This window comes from Ictalurus furcatus, chromosome 16, assembly GCF_023375685.1.
Source record: "Ictalurus furcatus strain D&B chromosome 16, Billie_1.0, whole genome shotgun sequence".
Lineage (NCBI taxonomy): Eukaryota > Metazoa > Chordata > Actinopteri > Siluriformes > Ictaluridae > Ictalurus > Ictalurus furcatus.
Genome location: NC_071270.1, coordinates 27,006,877 through 27,023,587, shown reverse-complemented (window position 1 = coordinate 27,023,587; position 16,711 = coordinate 27,006,877). Strand labels below are relative to the sequence as shown.

The 16,711-nt window shown below is 40.9% G+C and overlaps 1 protein-coding gene across 1 annotated transcript in view; it reads right to left on the bottom strand.

The window, feature by feature from the left end:
- Nucleotides 1-1,289: 1,289 nt before the first annotated feature.
- The window catches only part of LOC128620133 (leucine-rich repeat transmembrane neuronal protein 4-like), a 109,846-nt gene continuing 94,424 nt past the window's right edge, over nucleotides 1,290-16,711 (bottom strand). The window contains exon 3 of the mRNA XM_053644828.1: nucleotides 1,290-3,323. Within this exon, the coding sequence (XP_053500803.1) occupies nucleotides 3,015-3,323 (309 nt within the window). The 3' untranslated portion in view covers nucleotides 1,290-3,014. The remainder of the gene's footprint in view (nucleotides 3,324-16,711) is intronic.

The window sequence follows — 16,711 nt, the reverse complement described above, 5'->3', positions numbered from 1 at the left end:
CAAAATTGCAAAACACAGCAGAGGAGACTGAACCGACGTTGACCGGGAGAGTCGGAGGAAAATACCACGGCAGAATGAAACCAGGGAGCGTGGACACCATGTGGAACATTGTTAAAATAACAAGACCTTATTTTCCCGGAGTGTTCCGTAAAATCTTTACACTGTCAAGCTCCACGCGTTCGACGAGCAAAAAGGACGGATTATGAAAACTAATGAGCACAATGAGATGTAAAGGTCATGAGAGCAGATAGAAAAATATCGACCTTTAAAATGTGGATATATTACTGAAGATTTCTCTCACGGCTGTTCTGAGATCAGTCTCTGCAGAGCAAAACCTACTGTTCACCATCTGTGTGTGTGTGTGTGTGTGTGTGTGTGTGTATCAAGAAGCAAACGATGTGATACTTTTTCCTCTCTATGTACAAGATAAACACGTCCTGTGTGTTAATTAATTAGTGTCTGCAAACATTGTGCAGAGTCACTGATCGCCTCGAGGGTGCCATGTCTCTCGCAGCGAGGCTGAAGCATCGTCTTCCCAATTAGTTTGCATGTCAAGGTCAAATAAAAGTCTGACAGGCTTTGAATTGACCTCTGACCTTGACATTCGAGAATGAAGTTGGTGTGGTGCAGGAGAGTAGGATTTTTTTTAAAAAAAACAAAAAAAAATAAAATCCAGAAAATCCACCAATGGTGAGGTACAAGATCCACATTCATTGTGTTGAGTCCAAACACACAGGCACACGGGGTGACAAAAAATAAAAATATCCATGTTTACAGGCAACAATCCCAGTGTTCCTTAGATCTGGAGTCCATTTACAAGTAAAAATGAATGCAAATCACCACTGGTCCACGCTGCGCCAATGGGGAATTGACTTCCTGTAGATGGAAACATGGCATCTAGTGGCAAACATTCAGTGAATCAGCACTCAGGAGACACTCTGATAGCAAAGCATTGAAATACTGAACATGTAAATCTATTAAAACGTCTTAAAATGTCACTCAAACCCCGCCATTGATGCTCAAACACACAGCAAGCAACCATTTATTTGGCCTTTATAGAAACAAATGGGCCCTAATGGTATCCTCACACACTGTGTAATCCTTGGTCTAATTCAAAACCAGGCATTTTTCTTTCCTTTTCTCAGTGGACGCTGGACAGACGGACATGCCTTTTTACACTCTGCTAAAAGAAATAGACTTGTCTGAGATAACGATTTATTGGTTCCTACACTTCCCAATAAAAATGCCAAACGTACCAATCGGTATTTGTATCTGAAATGGTTGACAGTTACGGAGGTTTTTTTTTTTTTTTAACGTTCTAATATTAACTCACCCTGCCTGTAAGCCCCGCCCACTTCCCTAGATCCTCACATGTTCATATTCAGACATGACTCGCAGGACACGGTAAACGGAGAATTCTGTGGGTCCGTTAATAAAAATTATCCATGTATAAGTTTGATTTAGCTTACATCGGTTTGCTATACTTTACATATGCCACCAAAAAACTTACCAAATATGATTAAAAAAAAAATAATTATAAAAATTGGACCAAAATCTAACACTTTACAGATAATATGAACGATAATGATAATTAAAAAGTGATTAAATACGCTGACGTTTAAACACTCTGAGCAGCGGGTGTACTGTTATGTTGTTTATTTATATATTTTGTGTACTGTTTGCTGCACATTACTACAGAATCACTACAGCAGTTCCTGACCGCACACTCCTTAAACTTAAAAATGGTCGAATTCTTGTTCTCCGTCATTATTATTATTTTTTAAATGATAAATCGTGAGCAGGAAAAAGAAAATCTATATCACACAAGTCTATTGTCAAGTCTATTTGCCACCTTTGTCCTAACCCTATTTGACCTTATGTTTTGTCTTGTTGTATTGAAGGTCAGCAGATAACTGGGGCAGTTTTGACAGAAGATAACTCCTACCTGCTAACAGAGTCTGGAGAAACACGCACAGCTAGCTAGCTAGCTAGCTAGACGCAATGCACATTTCTCTCTGTGTTGATGTGTTCACGTCAACGATTGACATCTGAGCTATAACCGAGGGTAAATCTATTACACCAATTTCAGGCCTTCCATTTTTGTCCGAGCTTACAGATTTGGTGGTTTGGTACCACAAGAGGATCTGATGCGGTGTGTACTGTACATCTCAGAGAACGCTTAATCTTTGGTACATGTGCACATCTCAGGAGGTCTGCACTGAAATCTGCACTGGAAACTTTCTGATAGTATCAACAGATACTGCAGAGCGTCTTGTTCTCTGAAAGGATTACGTCCAAACGGGACATCCTGATCTCTTTCAAAGATCAATCGCTGACACCGTGTATAACCGCTGTCTGGAAATGTAGCTGAAAATAACAGCGAGATGTCTTTGAGGGCTGTTAAACTTTAACTTGTTTCATTCCTTCTCTTACATGTAGGCCATATTTTGTCTCCGCACCTGTTCCCCCCTTTTTCCTCCCACTACGAAACTTGTTTATTGCACGTTCTGTTTCATTCTCGACACAGCGTGAGTGAATCACCATTATCAGCTTTTCAAAGGCAACGTCCCGTCGTGTTTGGCACGAAAAGGACATAGAACAGCAACTAAAGTGCCATTTAACGCGCCACGCGTGCTGTATTGAGTTTCAATTTTCCATTGAACGAGACTCAGAAGAGCAGCGTTTGTGTTGAAAAAAAGAATAAAAAAAAAAAAGGACAACAACAAAAAAAAAACCACAAATGAAATCCCATCTCCCTGTACATAGAGCTCACTGTCATGGAGCGTGTATTGAACATCTGAGTTGCGAGTCCTTGGTTGGGTCTTTTATAGATCCTTCTCTCTTCTTTTTTTCAGAAAAAAAAAAAAAGTTCACCAGAAGAAGAATCCATCCACGTAAAGTTAGATCCGTATGTGGAGTGAAATTCCTTCTGAAAATGTTAGCTTTTCCAAAGGCTCTAACTACTCAAAGAGTCGTTACCATCCTATAGAATTCGCTTTAGCATCCCGTGAGTGCTAGCGTCCAAAGGTGAGGGTGCTAGTAGGCCGCTCGATGGACGGGTACTTTATGGAGCGCTCCGTGCTTGGGTAAGAAACACCTGGGCCTTGTATGGGTGTTCTCAGGGTAGGAGGTGAGCTGGAGGGTGGAACAGCTGGCAGAGCCACGGTCTGAATGGTGCCCCTGTCACGTGGTGGCAGATCATCAAGACCCTGAGGCGGGCAATCATAGTTCACGTTGAGGCGCATCGGCTGATGGGCTTGGCAGTAGTCCAGAACGGGCTGTTCATAGCGATAGAAGGTCAGAGCGCTCATCTGGTGAGGAACCTGAGGACAAAGAACGAGAAAAAAGAAAAAAAGAAAGACTTATTATTATTATTATTATTATTATTATTATTATTACACGTGATTCAACTGAAATTTTCCAAAATAACACAATGGAACCAAACAACATTATTTCTATTTAACCCTCATGTTCAGTTCCAACGGATTTCGAATTGATTCATTGTCCTAGGTTTTATTTTTCAAACAAATACATCAGAATCCAGGCCTTACATTTCCTAGACGAGCATAACGGCATTAATAGTGATGCATTCATTTTAATACGTTATCGTTTCTATAGTAACTGCTCAGACTTCTTTTGCAGATGTTCTACAACAAAAAACAAGTACCAATAAAGGGATAAAAAAGTATGAATTTTTTTTTTTTAATTAATTAATAAAATATTGTACTTGATGACAAATCGCTGTGATATACGAGGAATAAAACACGTCAGGACACGTTGGTGTAGTAAAAGTAGCTCTGCTTGTGGTTGATTATTGTCCTATAACAGCACAACACAGTGTTTCATTCTTGCTATACAAAAAAAAAAAAAAATTCTCTTGTGGATTCAGCCAGCTCAACAAAAAGGTAATGGTTTATTCCTCTTCCTGACAGATGTGAGCAAATAGCTTTTTACACCCAGAGAAAGAAAATCTCATGCCATTGCTGTGGAATTTTTTTTTTTTTGTGTGTGTGTGTGTGTGTGGATGTGTTTCTCTCAAGCCCATCTTATGGTTTTCCTGTCATACACTCCGAAATCTCATACACTCTCATACATGTCCTCTCTCACACACCGACACACTCATATACGCTCACACACCCCTTGACTAACAGACTAATTGAACGCTCGTCCCCTGCAGTACTGCTGTTATATAAGGGGCCAATTATCAGAGATGGAAAAACGAGCACAACACAATGCGAACACGACAGAAACCGGAGCCGATTAAACCCAACTCCGGTGTGGAAAGAGCTTCGATTGCGTGATGGATGAAAGGGTTTTTAGAAAGGGGGCGAGAAACAAGCGATAAAGATGAGAACAATGCACACAGAGGCGCGTCTGGAGATATAACAAGATGAACGAGGAGGTAGATGATGTTGCCGAGCTGCACGTTTTGGACTGATTTGAACCAAAAGGCGGATTTTTGGGTAGAGATGATGTTCCCGGGATAAAGTCAGTCTTATTTAGAAGGCAGCAGATGGAGAATAAGGATAAGGAAAGCATTGTGGATAGAAATGGAAGTCAGACTAGGTAATTTTCATAATAATTGTCATTCAGATTTATTTATATAACAGTTAGTTCTGGTCCACTAGTTCGATTGGTCGAACAGCATTCCATGAGTGTTTATGTTTACTATTACCGCACTTTGTGCAGTATATCACCATGTCAAATTCCACTTCCGAGTTTTAAGGGTTACTACGGTACGGGTTGCGACGTAATGTGAATGTACAATTCATTGTAACCTGGTTAGCTAATCAACGTGCTATAAAGTGAGTGTGGCTTCAGTAAATCTATTTCCAATATGGTTGTTCATGTGAAATTTTCACCAGACATCAGTATTAACTCAAGAAATCCAGAAATATAAAGAATTCACAACACTAAAGTCCATAAATAAAGTTATGTGTAATAAAGTGGAATGACACGGGGAAAAAAGTATCGAACACGCTATGAAAAAGCAGTTCTCCAAGGCGAGGTAAGGCAAGGAACCAGCTGAAATCCGTAAGTAATTACACCCCCATCTGTCCAAATGAATATCAGCTGGGTTAGTAAATTGATTGTCTATAAAAATGCTTTTCGTTACCAAAGTGTCACACAAGAAATATCTCATGATGGGTAAAAGCAAAGAGCTCTCCCAAGACCTTCGCAACCTTATTGTTGTGAAACATATCGATGGAACCGGATACAGACGTATTTCAAAACGTCTGAATCCTCCAGTAAGCACCACTGAGGCTATTATCTGCAAGTGGAAGAAACATCACTATGTCATCAACCGGCCACGCACAGGAGCTCCTCGCAAGATTTCTGACCAGGGAGTCAGAAGAATAGTCAGAAGAGGAGCCCAAGAACCAAGGAGCACTCGGAAAGAGCTCCAGAAACACTTGGAGGCAGCAGGTGCCATCGTCACAGAGAAAACAACAGGCAATGCTCACACTCACCCCGCAAGACTCCATTACTAAAGAAAAGGCATGTCGAAGCTCGTTTAAAGTTTGCTGTATATATATACGTTTGTTTGTGTCACTTTTTTAAAAACTGCGTGCTGCAACTTGCAGAGTTTTTTTTGTGCTTTTTTGTGAGGAAAAACTACTTGAATTGGCGAAATCACGATCGCATGAAATAGTTTTGCACGGTCTTTCATGCTGATGACCTTTTAGCTGTACTCACGTTCAACGCACGTGAATCGAAGAGGGCTTTGGCGGTATGTGCGTAGTGATGACGTCACATGATGCGCCTTGGCCTAAATCTGTGGAAAATCTGCGGGAATTAAAAAAAAAACAAAAAAAAAACAAAAAAGCAAACTCCTCGGAATATTGTGGGGTTTGCTTGATTTTGCGTTCATTTCTGCAATCGCATAATCCTGGAGGGACTGATAAAAACAATATCGCCTCAGGCGTGATTCCGCACGTGATTCGCCGCAGCCGCGAGCCCGCAGTGTGTCAATATCAGTAGGCACGATTGTGACGCATTCATAGGAGTGAATCAGAAGAGAATCTACTTTATTCGTATCCTACGTTTCGCTCGTGAGGGAGTGTAAATTTACACCGAGTGAGCTCAACTAACGTGAACTTCAATTGATCGGCTTCAAATCGTATCGTTGCCTATAGATTCCTAGGAATTTAAGTAAGGTTTTGCGCCCTCCGTATTAGTCGCCGTTTTGTCATTTTCCGCTTCGTGAGCTTCGCCTTTTATGGAGTTTTGTGGGCGTGCCTACACGGACAGTGAACACGCTTGGTGTTTTACGGCTGGTTGGCGTTCATCAACATGAGTACATGTGAGTATGAAGAAAATCAGCACAACTGAAACTTTTGTAAATCTAGCTGGAGGAAAACATTTACACACAACTTCATTAAAAGATTCATAAATGAGGCCAGATATCTTTAGTGTGTTGTTCTTTTCTTTCTGAAAGTTTGGAGTATGGAATTAAAAAGTATTCTTGATCTAAAGATTTACTATACACACACACCCACACACCCACACAGACGCTTAAGCTCGCACTTGCACTGAAATAGCTCCTTACGTGTGTTATCATTTGAACGTAATGTAAAGTGTTGCAGTAATTTGGAGGGAAAAATAAAAAGAAATTGGATATCTAGATCTCATATCAGAATTTCCCAAACTCAAACTTCTAAAAAAGCGATTTGTTGAAGTTGCAAACTGAATAATAAAACAAGGAAAGAAAATATGGCTCATTTAAAATTAATGACGGAATTTTATAAAGGTCCCTTGGACTCAGGGTTTGAAGGTGTGAGAGACAGCAGCAGAATGAGAAAGGGTGTGTGTGTGTGTGTGTGTGTGGAAATGTTTTAATGTCATATTCACAGGAATATGCTTTGACCTTGTGGGGACGTTTTGCCGGTCCTCGAGAGGAAACTGCTTTGAAAAATTGTTCAAAAGACTATATATATATATATATATATATATATATATATATATATATATATATATATATATATATATATATAAAGTTCCTGAGGTTAAGGTTGGGGTTAGTTTCAGGTCTAGCATAGCGTTAATTAGCTGCATTAATAATGATGTCAATCGTGTGTGTGTGTGTGCGCACTCAGTGCTGGAATGCTAATCTGGCAGGTCAATAGATCTCCTGGTGAGCAGGCAAAGTTTCAAGCTGATTACTGTGAGCTAACAACATACATTTATGTTTTCCTGAGTGGACTCAAAATGTCACAGGTCTATAAACATTCAGACGTGTAAATCACCGACTCCCAAAGTGGCAAGGCTTCGATTGGGGTTTAATTTGCAACCGGCCGACTGACGTGTCTTGTAGACTAAAGTGAGGAAAGCTGCTTTAAATCCGGGTGCAAATTACAGGTTAATACAGTATGAACACCCTCGTTCTAATACATTATCGTTTCTATAGTAACGGCTGATTCACAGGGCCTTTTGTATGATGGACGATCTACATAATCGGAGGCTAATAATAAGCCAATTAATGAAAAGTTTTTCTTTTTTAAAAATTTTTTTCTTTCTTTCTTTTTTTTTTTAAATAGCGTTTATGGAGTCTCTAGTCTCAGCACTTTGTAACAGACATCGTCAAAGCTGTTAAAGTTTCAGTTTTCGAACGTCTTCAGAACAGGACGGTTCACGCGTTGCGTTTTCTTTGCAGTATTTTTTTGTCTTATTAACTTTAAGAGAGGGAATAAAGAGAGGCTGGTGAGGGAACGACTCTTTATAGGTGCAATGACAAGTGAGAAGAGAAACTAACTTGTTTCACAGCTGCTGTGTTCTGCTGATTAGATAACAGTAATGTTAACCCTAGAACTTTTCAGAAATAAAATGACAGGATTGTGAGTTTCTGTAGTAGCAACTCACACACACACACACACACACACACACACACACACACACACACATATTAGCAATTATTTGCAGTTTTTAGAAATAAAACCAGTATACTGCAAGCAGGTGAGTGTGTGTGTGTGGGAGAGAGAAAGTTGTGTTTCTTTTGCTCACCCCTGTGTTATCATGCGAGAGCCGCAGCACTACGGTATATCAGCGCTAGGAAGTCAGCCATAATAGAGTTAGCGGTTAGTCTCACTCTGACACACTACACACACTGAAGCAGCTTAATTTGCTTCATTGTTCTTTTCATTCTCACACAGCAGCCATGTTAAAACACTTATCATGATGTGTCTGCGTGTGTGTGTGTGTGTGGGTGTGTTGGGCACTGTACATTTGTGCGCATGCGGATAATTGTGTGTATGCCCGAGCAGTGTTTTTGGCGAACAGGTGTCGTGGCTCAGTCTGTGTTCCACACGTGAATGTGACAGTAAAAGAGGAACAGACTGTCGCGATCATGTCATTTCTCATTGCACACTTTGCTCTGCCAGGCTGGTTCAGTGTGTGTGTGTGTGTGTGTGTGTGTGTGTGTTGTGGCTTCACTCACTGTCTCCTGCTTCGTTACCCAGACTGCCACACTGCAGTTCAACATGTCTCCTGCTTGTCCGTCGCATTGGACAGAAACAGGAAGAGGATCAGGAAATGACCTCCGACCGACACTGGAGACTCCTTCCATCAATGCAAAAATAAACACCGTCTTACAGAAACCACTTCACCATATTGATGATTATTCACATTTTTGAATCTGTTTATTATTAGATTGAAAATTCGATTGCGTGGAGCGTCCCTATGAACGGAGCCGTTGCTATAGAAACGTTACAGATTAAAGAAAAAGACTAGTTATAGCTGCTATAACTTGAGTGATAATAGGAATTTCTTTTGCTCTTAAAGGAATATAATCAACTTTAGTGTGATAACATTAACTCGGTTTCATTATGACACCCTGATGTTTCCTGATGTTGATTATTTTCCCCACCGATTGTGTTTCATTTAAAAGTACATGTCAGACATGGACAATATTGAAACTTTTTTTTTTTTTTTTCTTTTTTTAGCCTTCCATCATCTGTAATGGAGAAAATTTCAGGACAAACAAAAATGTTCTTACAATTTAGGAGATATTTCAGTCGCTGACACCACGAGTACTTATATAACTATCTGAGAGTGCTTATTAGACTGTGTGAGTGTGTGTGTGTGTGTGTGTGTGTGTGTGTGTGTGTGTGGGCAGTGGACTGTGAGGGAAATGTAAAGTGGCGCTGGCTCATGCAGGGAAAATGACACAGATGTTGCACAAGGGGTTTGTGTGACAGTGAAGCAACCAGACACATATCCGCTGGAGTAAAACACATGTCCGAGGGCAAACTCAGATGAGCGGCAGCAAATGTGAAAACAGCAGGAAGGAAAGAAAAAAAAAAGACGGACTGCTCAGGAAAATGACAGACGGGGGTACTGGAGATTTAATAATAATAATAATAATAATAATAATAATAATAATAATATCATTTGTTTATTTTTATTTATACCATGGCACAGTTGCGGTATACGGTACATATTAACGTGCTCGCTCTAATACGTTATTGTTTCTATAGTAACAACTCATTCATAGGAACTTGTACGGAAGGCGCTCCATATAAATGGATTAGACAACGTGTGTAATTGTTGATATGGTGAAGTTTTCCGTAAGGAGATGTTTATTTATCCATAACATTTGTGGAAGGAGTCTCCAGTTTCAGTACTCTGTAACAGTCAGGGTGTAAGCGGTATCTTGACGTTTTCTGAGGACTTTTCAGTTTCTTGGCAACCTGACAAGCTGCTTTTTTTGTCTTATTAAAGCGCGCCTATTATGGATTTGAAACGTGTCTAATTTTGTTTTAAAGGTCTCATACGATAGGTTTACACGCATCCGAGATCAAAAAACACTTTAACATGCTCATCATTTAAACTGCAGCATTACCTTTTTTTTTCCCCAGTGTCACAAACGACTCGTTAAATGATTCGTTCTAAAGGATTCGTTCTAAACTCCTCCTTTCAGAGAGCATACTCTGCTCTGATTGGTCAGACGTCCCTGTCTGTCGTGATCGGTCTACCGCTGTCAGCGAGCAGGTGATGAAGACGAGAGGCGGAGTCTTTTGTTACAAACCTACGTAGGTTAGTACAGGAAGTAAAGTCTGGAATCACTAACGACTCGTTTCAGCCGTTCAGAATCGGTTCCTTCTTTTGGGAGTCGATAACTCCGTTTGTCGTGCGCTTTGATTTTTGAAACTTCGCAGAATTTTTACATTCACAAACAGCTCTATAACACACTATGTGAAAGGGAGTATCTGAAAAAACCATAACAGGTGCACTTTAAGTTGTAGAGAGAATGGCATGTAGTTCAAACGTCGTTAAAGTTGAAGGAATACGAATGAACAAAATGGCTGCCTTATGATTGAGATGATCATGATCTATATGTAGTAGTGTAAAAACGTGTAGGAAATCTTTTAATTAAATCTATTTTTCTGCCTACGTCGGCAAACAAGTTCAAGGTCACAGCAAGGTCAAACGTCTGAAACGCCGTCCGTCCTTTTTTATCATGCAGAGATGTCACTTATACGATCGTAAGGAACGTCAAGGCTCATTTTTTTAACAGCGGAGGCATCCCCTTGCTTCTGCCGTGTAGCTTTTTAGACTAGCTCAAAGCGAGAATCAGCAGTGGAACGCACACGAAATAGACTAACACACCACGCAACGTTCATGACTCACATGCAAAAACAAAAGCACCGTGGAAGCTCCATTATCAGTCCTACACGCTGTTCTAGCAATAGCACTTACCGAGTTGTTTACATTGCTTTCAACAGATGCTGCTGTCAATCATTGTTCGATCTGGCACGCCGGAAAACAGGATATTTTTGTCACTTTTACTGATGAACAAATAGTAGTTAGGGATATTTGTTAAATACTTATTTAATAACAGTAATCTTTTGTATTGTTTTTCTTAATATTTAAAATGATGTTGCCAGCGGCTTAAAACCTTCCAGGCGCTAATCCATCACAAAATGAGTACCTCAGGGATCCATGTTCGGAATCGACTTTGTTGGAACGCCAGGCAGTACACGATTCATGCAGACTTTCTACAAGAATTTGTTTGTGTGTACTGTTCATGTTGCTTCAGGGCTCAACAAGTTGGTACTGTTTTTCTCCCCAGTCCTAAAATGTTCCTAAAGCAAGGGTGAGAAAAACATGCTACACTACCCACAAATCTCTCCTGGTCAAGTCAGGAATCTGTTGTATTCTTGGCTAATGTTTTTATCTTTTTTTTTTTTTTCTTTTGTGCTATTAGAAAGGAGATTAAGATCCCAAATCTGTGCATGGTTATATTTCTCGGTAATGAACATACCCGAAACGTCGGCTTTGGCTTAGTGACAGCCCCCTCTGTCTAGCTTTAATCAGGAATATTAGTAGCCTTGTGTGAACCTGACTTTTAAAGGCGAGCGCTAATCAGATGTGAGAGCTGCGAGAGCCGTGAGAGCTGGACCGAAGCCAGGCCTTTGTATATGCCACCTTACGGCACTCTTCTTCCTTCGCCTCCTCCGTTTTTTTTTTTTTTTCTCTCCGTATTTAATTTGATTCCAGAGAGGCAGGCTATGTAAAACGAGATGCGTTTAAGTAGGGGAGAAAAAGAACAGCTTTGTCTGGAGAAGCTTCAATCCGAAAGTGATCGATTCCAGACGTTTCCTCCCACCTGCAGCGAAGGGAAACGCTCGGCTTTCTGATAGATTCGGTTCGGAAGTACGTTTGAAAACATTCCCCTAAATATCAGCTTTGAGCTTCGGTTTTAAACGACCCGATTGATTTCGACAAGTGCGGCAGCCTTTTGCAGTTTTCCTCCCAGGTGAAGCGCGTCACCGAAGCTTTATTTGTTCAAAGAAAGTTTCACGATACTTCATTTCGCAAAGCGTGGTTTTCGTCTGTTCTGTAGTTAGAAAAAAAAAAAAACAAGCACACGACAGAAATCGATAGGCTAATAGGAATCGATGACTGAAACACACATCTCGCCAGTTTCGGATCGCGGCTCTGAGCAGCTGAAATTTTGGGGGTCTGTGGACTGAAACAGACCGAAAAACACTTGAATTACTACATGGGATTGATCCGAAACCTGAAAATGAGCAAACGTTGTTGTCTGCAAAACTTCAATATCATCACAGAGCGATTGAATTCTCGATTCTGATTGGTCAGGAGGTGTCGATTCATTTTTCTATGGCAGCCGCTCGGACAATAGTGCAGCTCGTTCTAATACGTTATCGTTTCTATAGTGACGGCTCATTCACAGGGACTTGTGGAGGTGCTTCACATATAGGAGGTAGAGTAAAAACATCTCAAGTTCATCCATCTATCTAACAATCCATCCATTTTCCATACCGATTATCTTACACCGGGTCACGGGGAGCCTGGAGCCTATCTTAGGGAACTCGGGGCACAAGGCTGGGGACACCCTGGACAGGGTTCCAACCCATCGCAGGGCACAATCCCACGCATTCACACACACTACGGACGATTTAGAAATGCCAATCAGCCTAAAACGCATGTCTTTGGAGTGGGGGAGGAAACCCCAGAGGCATCTGGAGAGCATGCATGCTCCGTACACACAGGGCGTAGGTGGGATTCGAACCCCCAACCCTAGAGGTGTGAGGCAAGCATGTTAACCATTAATACACCATGTCTCAAGTTCAATTAAATGGTTTTACAACCACTACACATTCTCAGAAAAAAATATTTACTTTAAATGCTATTTTAGTGTTTGAGCATTTTACAGGAAGTCCACCATTGCATGACACCTGTGCGAGCAATCTAGAAAACGCACCAACGTGTGACTGCCAAGGTAACAGGCTTTGATGGCAAAACACAGAATATCATTGAACAAACATGTTGCCGCCACACACACACACACACACACACACAAACACATTAACAATTTTCTGCATCAGCCTCTTTTCAGTTATGCATTACGGCTGACTGAAAACAGAAAAGTGGCTGAGCGGCGGTGTGTAATTACATTTTGTGTAATGTCGTCCGCTCAACATGCGGGCGGTGTGATACTGTTTAAAAAAGGACACGCAGAGGCTGAAACACTGGCATGGTGTGTCTATGTACGTGTAGGAGTGTGAGTTTATTCTTTATTCTTTATTTATTATTAGGTATTGGTAAACCATATGAGCGCACGCATGCTCGGCCACGGCAAGCGGCCGAAATTACGATCGGAACAACAGGCTAATTGTGATAGATTGTGCAGTATGGAACTAAAACATGTTTGTATGGTTCAATTGAATAGAATTAATTAAGCACAAACAGAAAGAGACGAAGAAATGAAGAAAAAAAACCCCACAGCTGCTAATTCATTTACATAGATTCATTTGTCGCTTTTAATATTATTATACTCACATGGGTGAAGATTGTAAAAGGTTATTCTAAATGTCATTTTCGGGTCAGGTAATGGTTCCTAGGTTTTGTTCACGGAACCCTTTCTTATTGCGGAACTCTGTCCCTCTGTGGGAATCTTTTCTATTAGGATCCTTTCTATCTGGCTGTTCTGGGCCCTGATCTCACACCTTTCTGGTCACTTAACACAATATTATTTCCTGGTACGTAAGCAGAAATAGCTAGCACTGATTTGATAACATAAGAGAAGTCACTGACAAAGCATCCTGGTCTGCCCTTCCCTGAAATACTAGCTCCCTGACATGCTAACATTGCTGAGAAAAAAGAGAATTTTAGAGACTAGAATAGTTTTTTTTAATTTTTTTTTTATAGATGTTCAACAAGCAACAGTTAGAAAACGGTGCGCAAAAGGTCCGGTGTGAGCGTGACTTAATCATTTGCAATTCCTCCATTTGTTTTTTTTTGTTTTGTTTAACCACGGCTCACAATACCAAGGTTCGTACGGTCATGAATCAGTGTTCACCTAGAGAAAATCAGAGTAACGCAAAAGAAACAACTACTAAAAGCAAATACACGTCTTTCACATGCCAAGTCCTTTCCCCTTCAGTGAATGAGCAATCTTATTCATAACTGGAAGAAGAAAAAAAAAAAAAAAAGGGAAAAAAGTGTAGTTTTTGGGTGTTTTGACTTCCATAGCTCCGTAGTACGGAGCTAAACTGTATATCCCCACCTCTGTACTCTGTACAGAGTCCAGCCTTGTTTAAAAAAAGAAACAAAACCGTGCGAATGGATTGAAACCCAGCATTGTTAGCAGCAGGTGGCGTGAAAACGTCGATGAATCAATAGCACTTAGACACACGCAGCGACCTGTTCAACTGCTCTGCACGGGCTCCTTACCAACCGCAAGCCTCCACCACCTTGATCTGCTATAGTGCGGAGTAACGAAAAAAAACCCAATAGAACCACTGCTTCGGACTTCATATCCGTATGCCGATGAACTGATCTGGATCTGATCAGTTCAACAAGAACGGATGACTAGAAGACTGAATCCATGCTCTGTCCATGTCGATTTCCAGGAATTCTACAAACCTTAACGAGCTCATTAAGTAATGATTTAATGGTTCATAAGCTGGGTCTGAGTGGAGAAAACACTGAATCATGCAGGAGTAAAGAGGTGCAGGATACATACCATTAAACATCCAGTGATTGTTATTAGGATGCTTGGTAGGATATTGGATTCAATTTAATTCAATTTTGTTTGTATAGAGATTTGAACAAAGGACGTTGTCACAAAGCAGCCTTACAGAAATCCGGATGTAGGTTTAGATCCGTAATAAACACCCCAGTAGTGAGAGTGGCGAGGTCAAACTCCGGCAAACGAAGGAAACCCGTCCTTTCCTGGGTGATGCCAGATTAACAGTATTAAGTGTGTTGAAAGGATGTTCGGTTTGAGGAGATTGTGAAGAAGAGCCTTGGGATTAGTAACAGTACTGCGTGTATTATTTAGGATGATCTGTGCTTGGTATGGAAAATGTATAATGCTTAAGAATCCATTTATGGTCATTTGCAAAGTGTTTATAGTCCAGATTACAATAAGTGAAGACATTTCTAAGATACTGGAACATGTAAACATGGGTGTGGGTCAGAACCAGGAATTCAGATGAGAAACAAAGGCCAGGAAGTACAGGGAACAAAAAAATAGTGCTGGTTAAAACAATCAGGAACACACACCAATGACAGGACAAGGTTCCTGGTTCGATCCTAAGCATGTTCTCTCCATATCTACGTTGGTTGAATTGGTGCACCCATTCAAGGAGATAATGCTACACTCAATATTGAAGTGTGTCCAAAATAAATAAATAAATAAATACAAACCCATAGGATTGAAAGTAAAATGAATGTACATGAGGAAGTGGCGCTTGCTTTTCATTTGACAAGTAAAAAATTGTTTTCTTTCTTGTTCCTGTTTGGCCTGACTGCTCCGGAGAAGTGACACAGGTGATCTACGACATGCCGTAAGAGCTGCCTCAGCTACTGCTGAGCCACCATGAGAAAAAGAAAGAAAACAACATTAGCTAAGCAGATCATTCTTTTTTTTTTTTCCCCCTTTCCACACAACACAAGCAATGTAGCAGATGTGATCTGGTGTGAACTACGTAATTTGGCACTTTCCTGAAAGCTGTCAAAGGAAGACGCAGAGTGCACACTTTGAAAAGTGACCCACTCAAGGGCTCTGCATGCTCTCTATGCCATCCGCTGATTAGAAAATAAAAAGGTGATAAGCTTGTGACCTCAGCGCTAAAATGGCTCTGGTGAACCCTCGACAGTGCAACTCGAAAGCCATTATTTTATCAGATAATTGACTATGAAATGACACTCCGTACAATCGGTTATGAATTTGCTGAAGGCTCCCACCCCCCAGAATTTCCACCTTTAATCCTTGATGGCATTATAATCAAGCCTGAGTATACTCAATTTTGATGCCTATGTCTTACACATTGAGACTCTTAAGTTCTAAAGAGGACTTCCCTAAAACTCTCCATTCAAATGCTTCTGCCTGCCTCTATTTTTATTATTCTTTAATCTTCTGCAGTGACGTCCACACACAGTGGGGTTCCTGCCACAGTGCCGGCTGAACGGAGTAACCCCCAGAGCAGCAATTATCCAAAACGCTGAAGATCCCCAACCCCATCAGCCTCTTGCTCAAGGCTAGCAGAGATCAGGACCAGCTTCTCACTGAGCATCATAACTCTATAATCAAGCTCTAATCAGCACCACGGACAGCGTCTGTTTTCATTTTGGCCTCCATTTTGTGTCAAGTTCCTTTGCTGATTTGACTTAACTCAGTTTTATGGAAGATCTACATTGTGATGCCAACTTTCCTGCAGTTCACGTGTCAGAGTACAGAACAGCTCTAGCTCAAGGAATTTCACTAACCCGTCTTTTATGACTCGTCCCCCTCCAGTCACATCAGATCTCTGCCGCTGGCTAGGCGGGATAAGTAAACAGAGAGCCAGGGGCCGGATTAGGCCAGCCAGACATTGCATTACATTACAGATGGCAGGTTTAGGGCTCGGGATTTGCACAGAGGCCACTTTTGATGGCAGATTTCTCTGAGGGAGATGGTTTAGGGCTGATGGATGTGTTATTGTGATAGCCAGCCCTGCAGATAAAACTGTATTTTTTAAAATAGTATAATCAGACTGGCCATCATAAAAAAAAAAACATTTCTCCCACCACAAACAGGGTTGTAATTATCTTTTTTTTTTTCCTAAAGCACTTCTCATTTTCTGCTCTCTCTGCTGACCCATCTACTGGGGTCTAGTCACTAACTGCTAAAAAGTACTTGCACCTGCACAGAATCCCAATGACCGGCTATCAAAAACACACCAGAGGAAATAGAAATCATGCC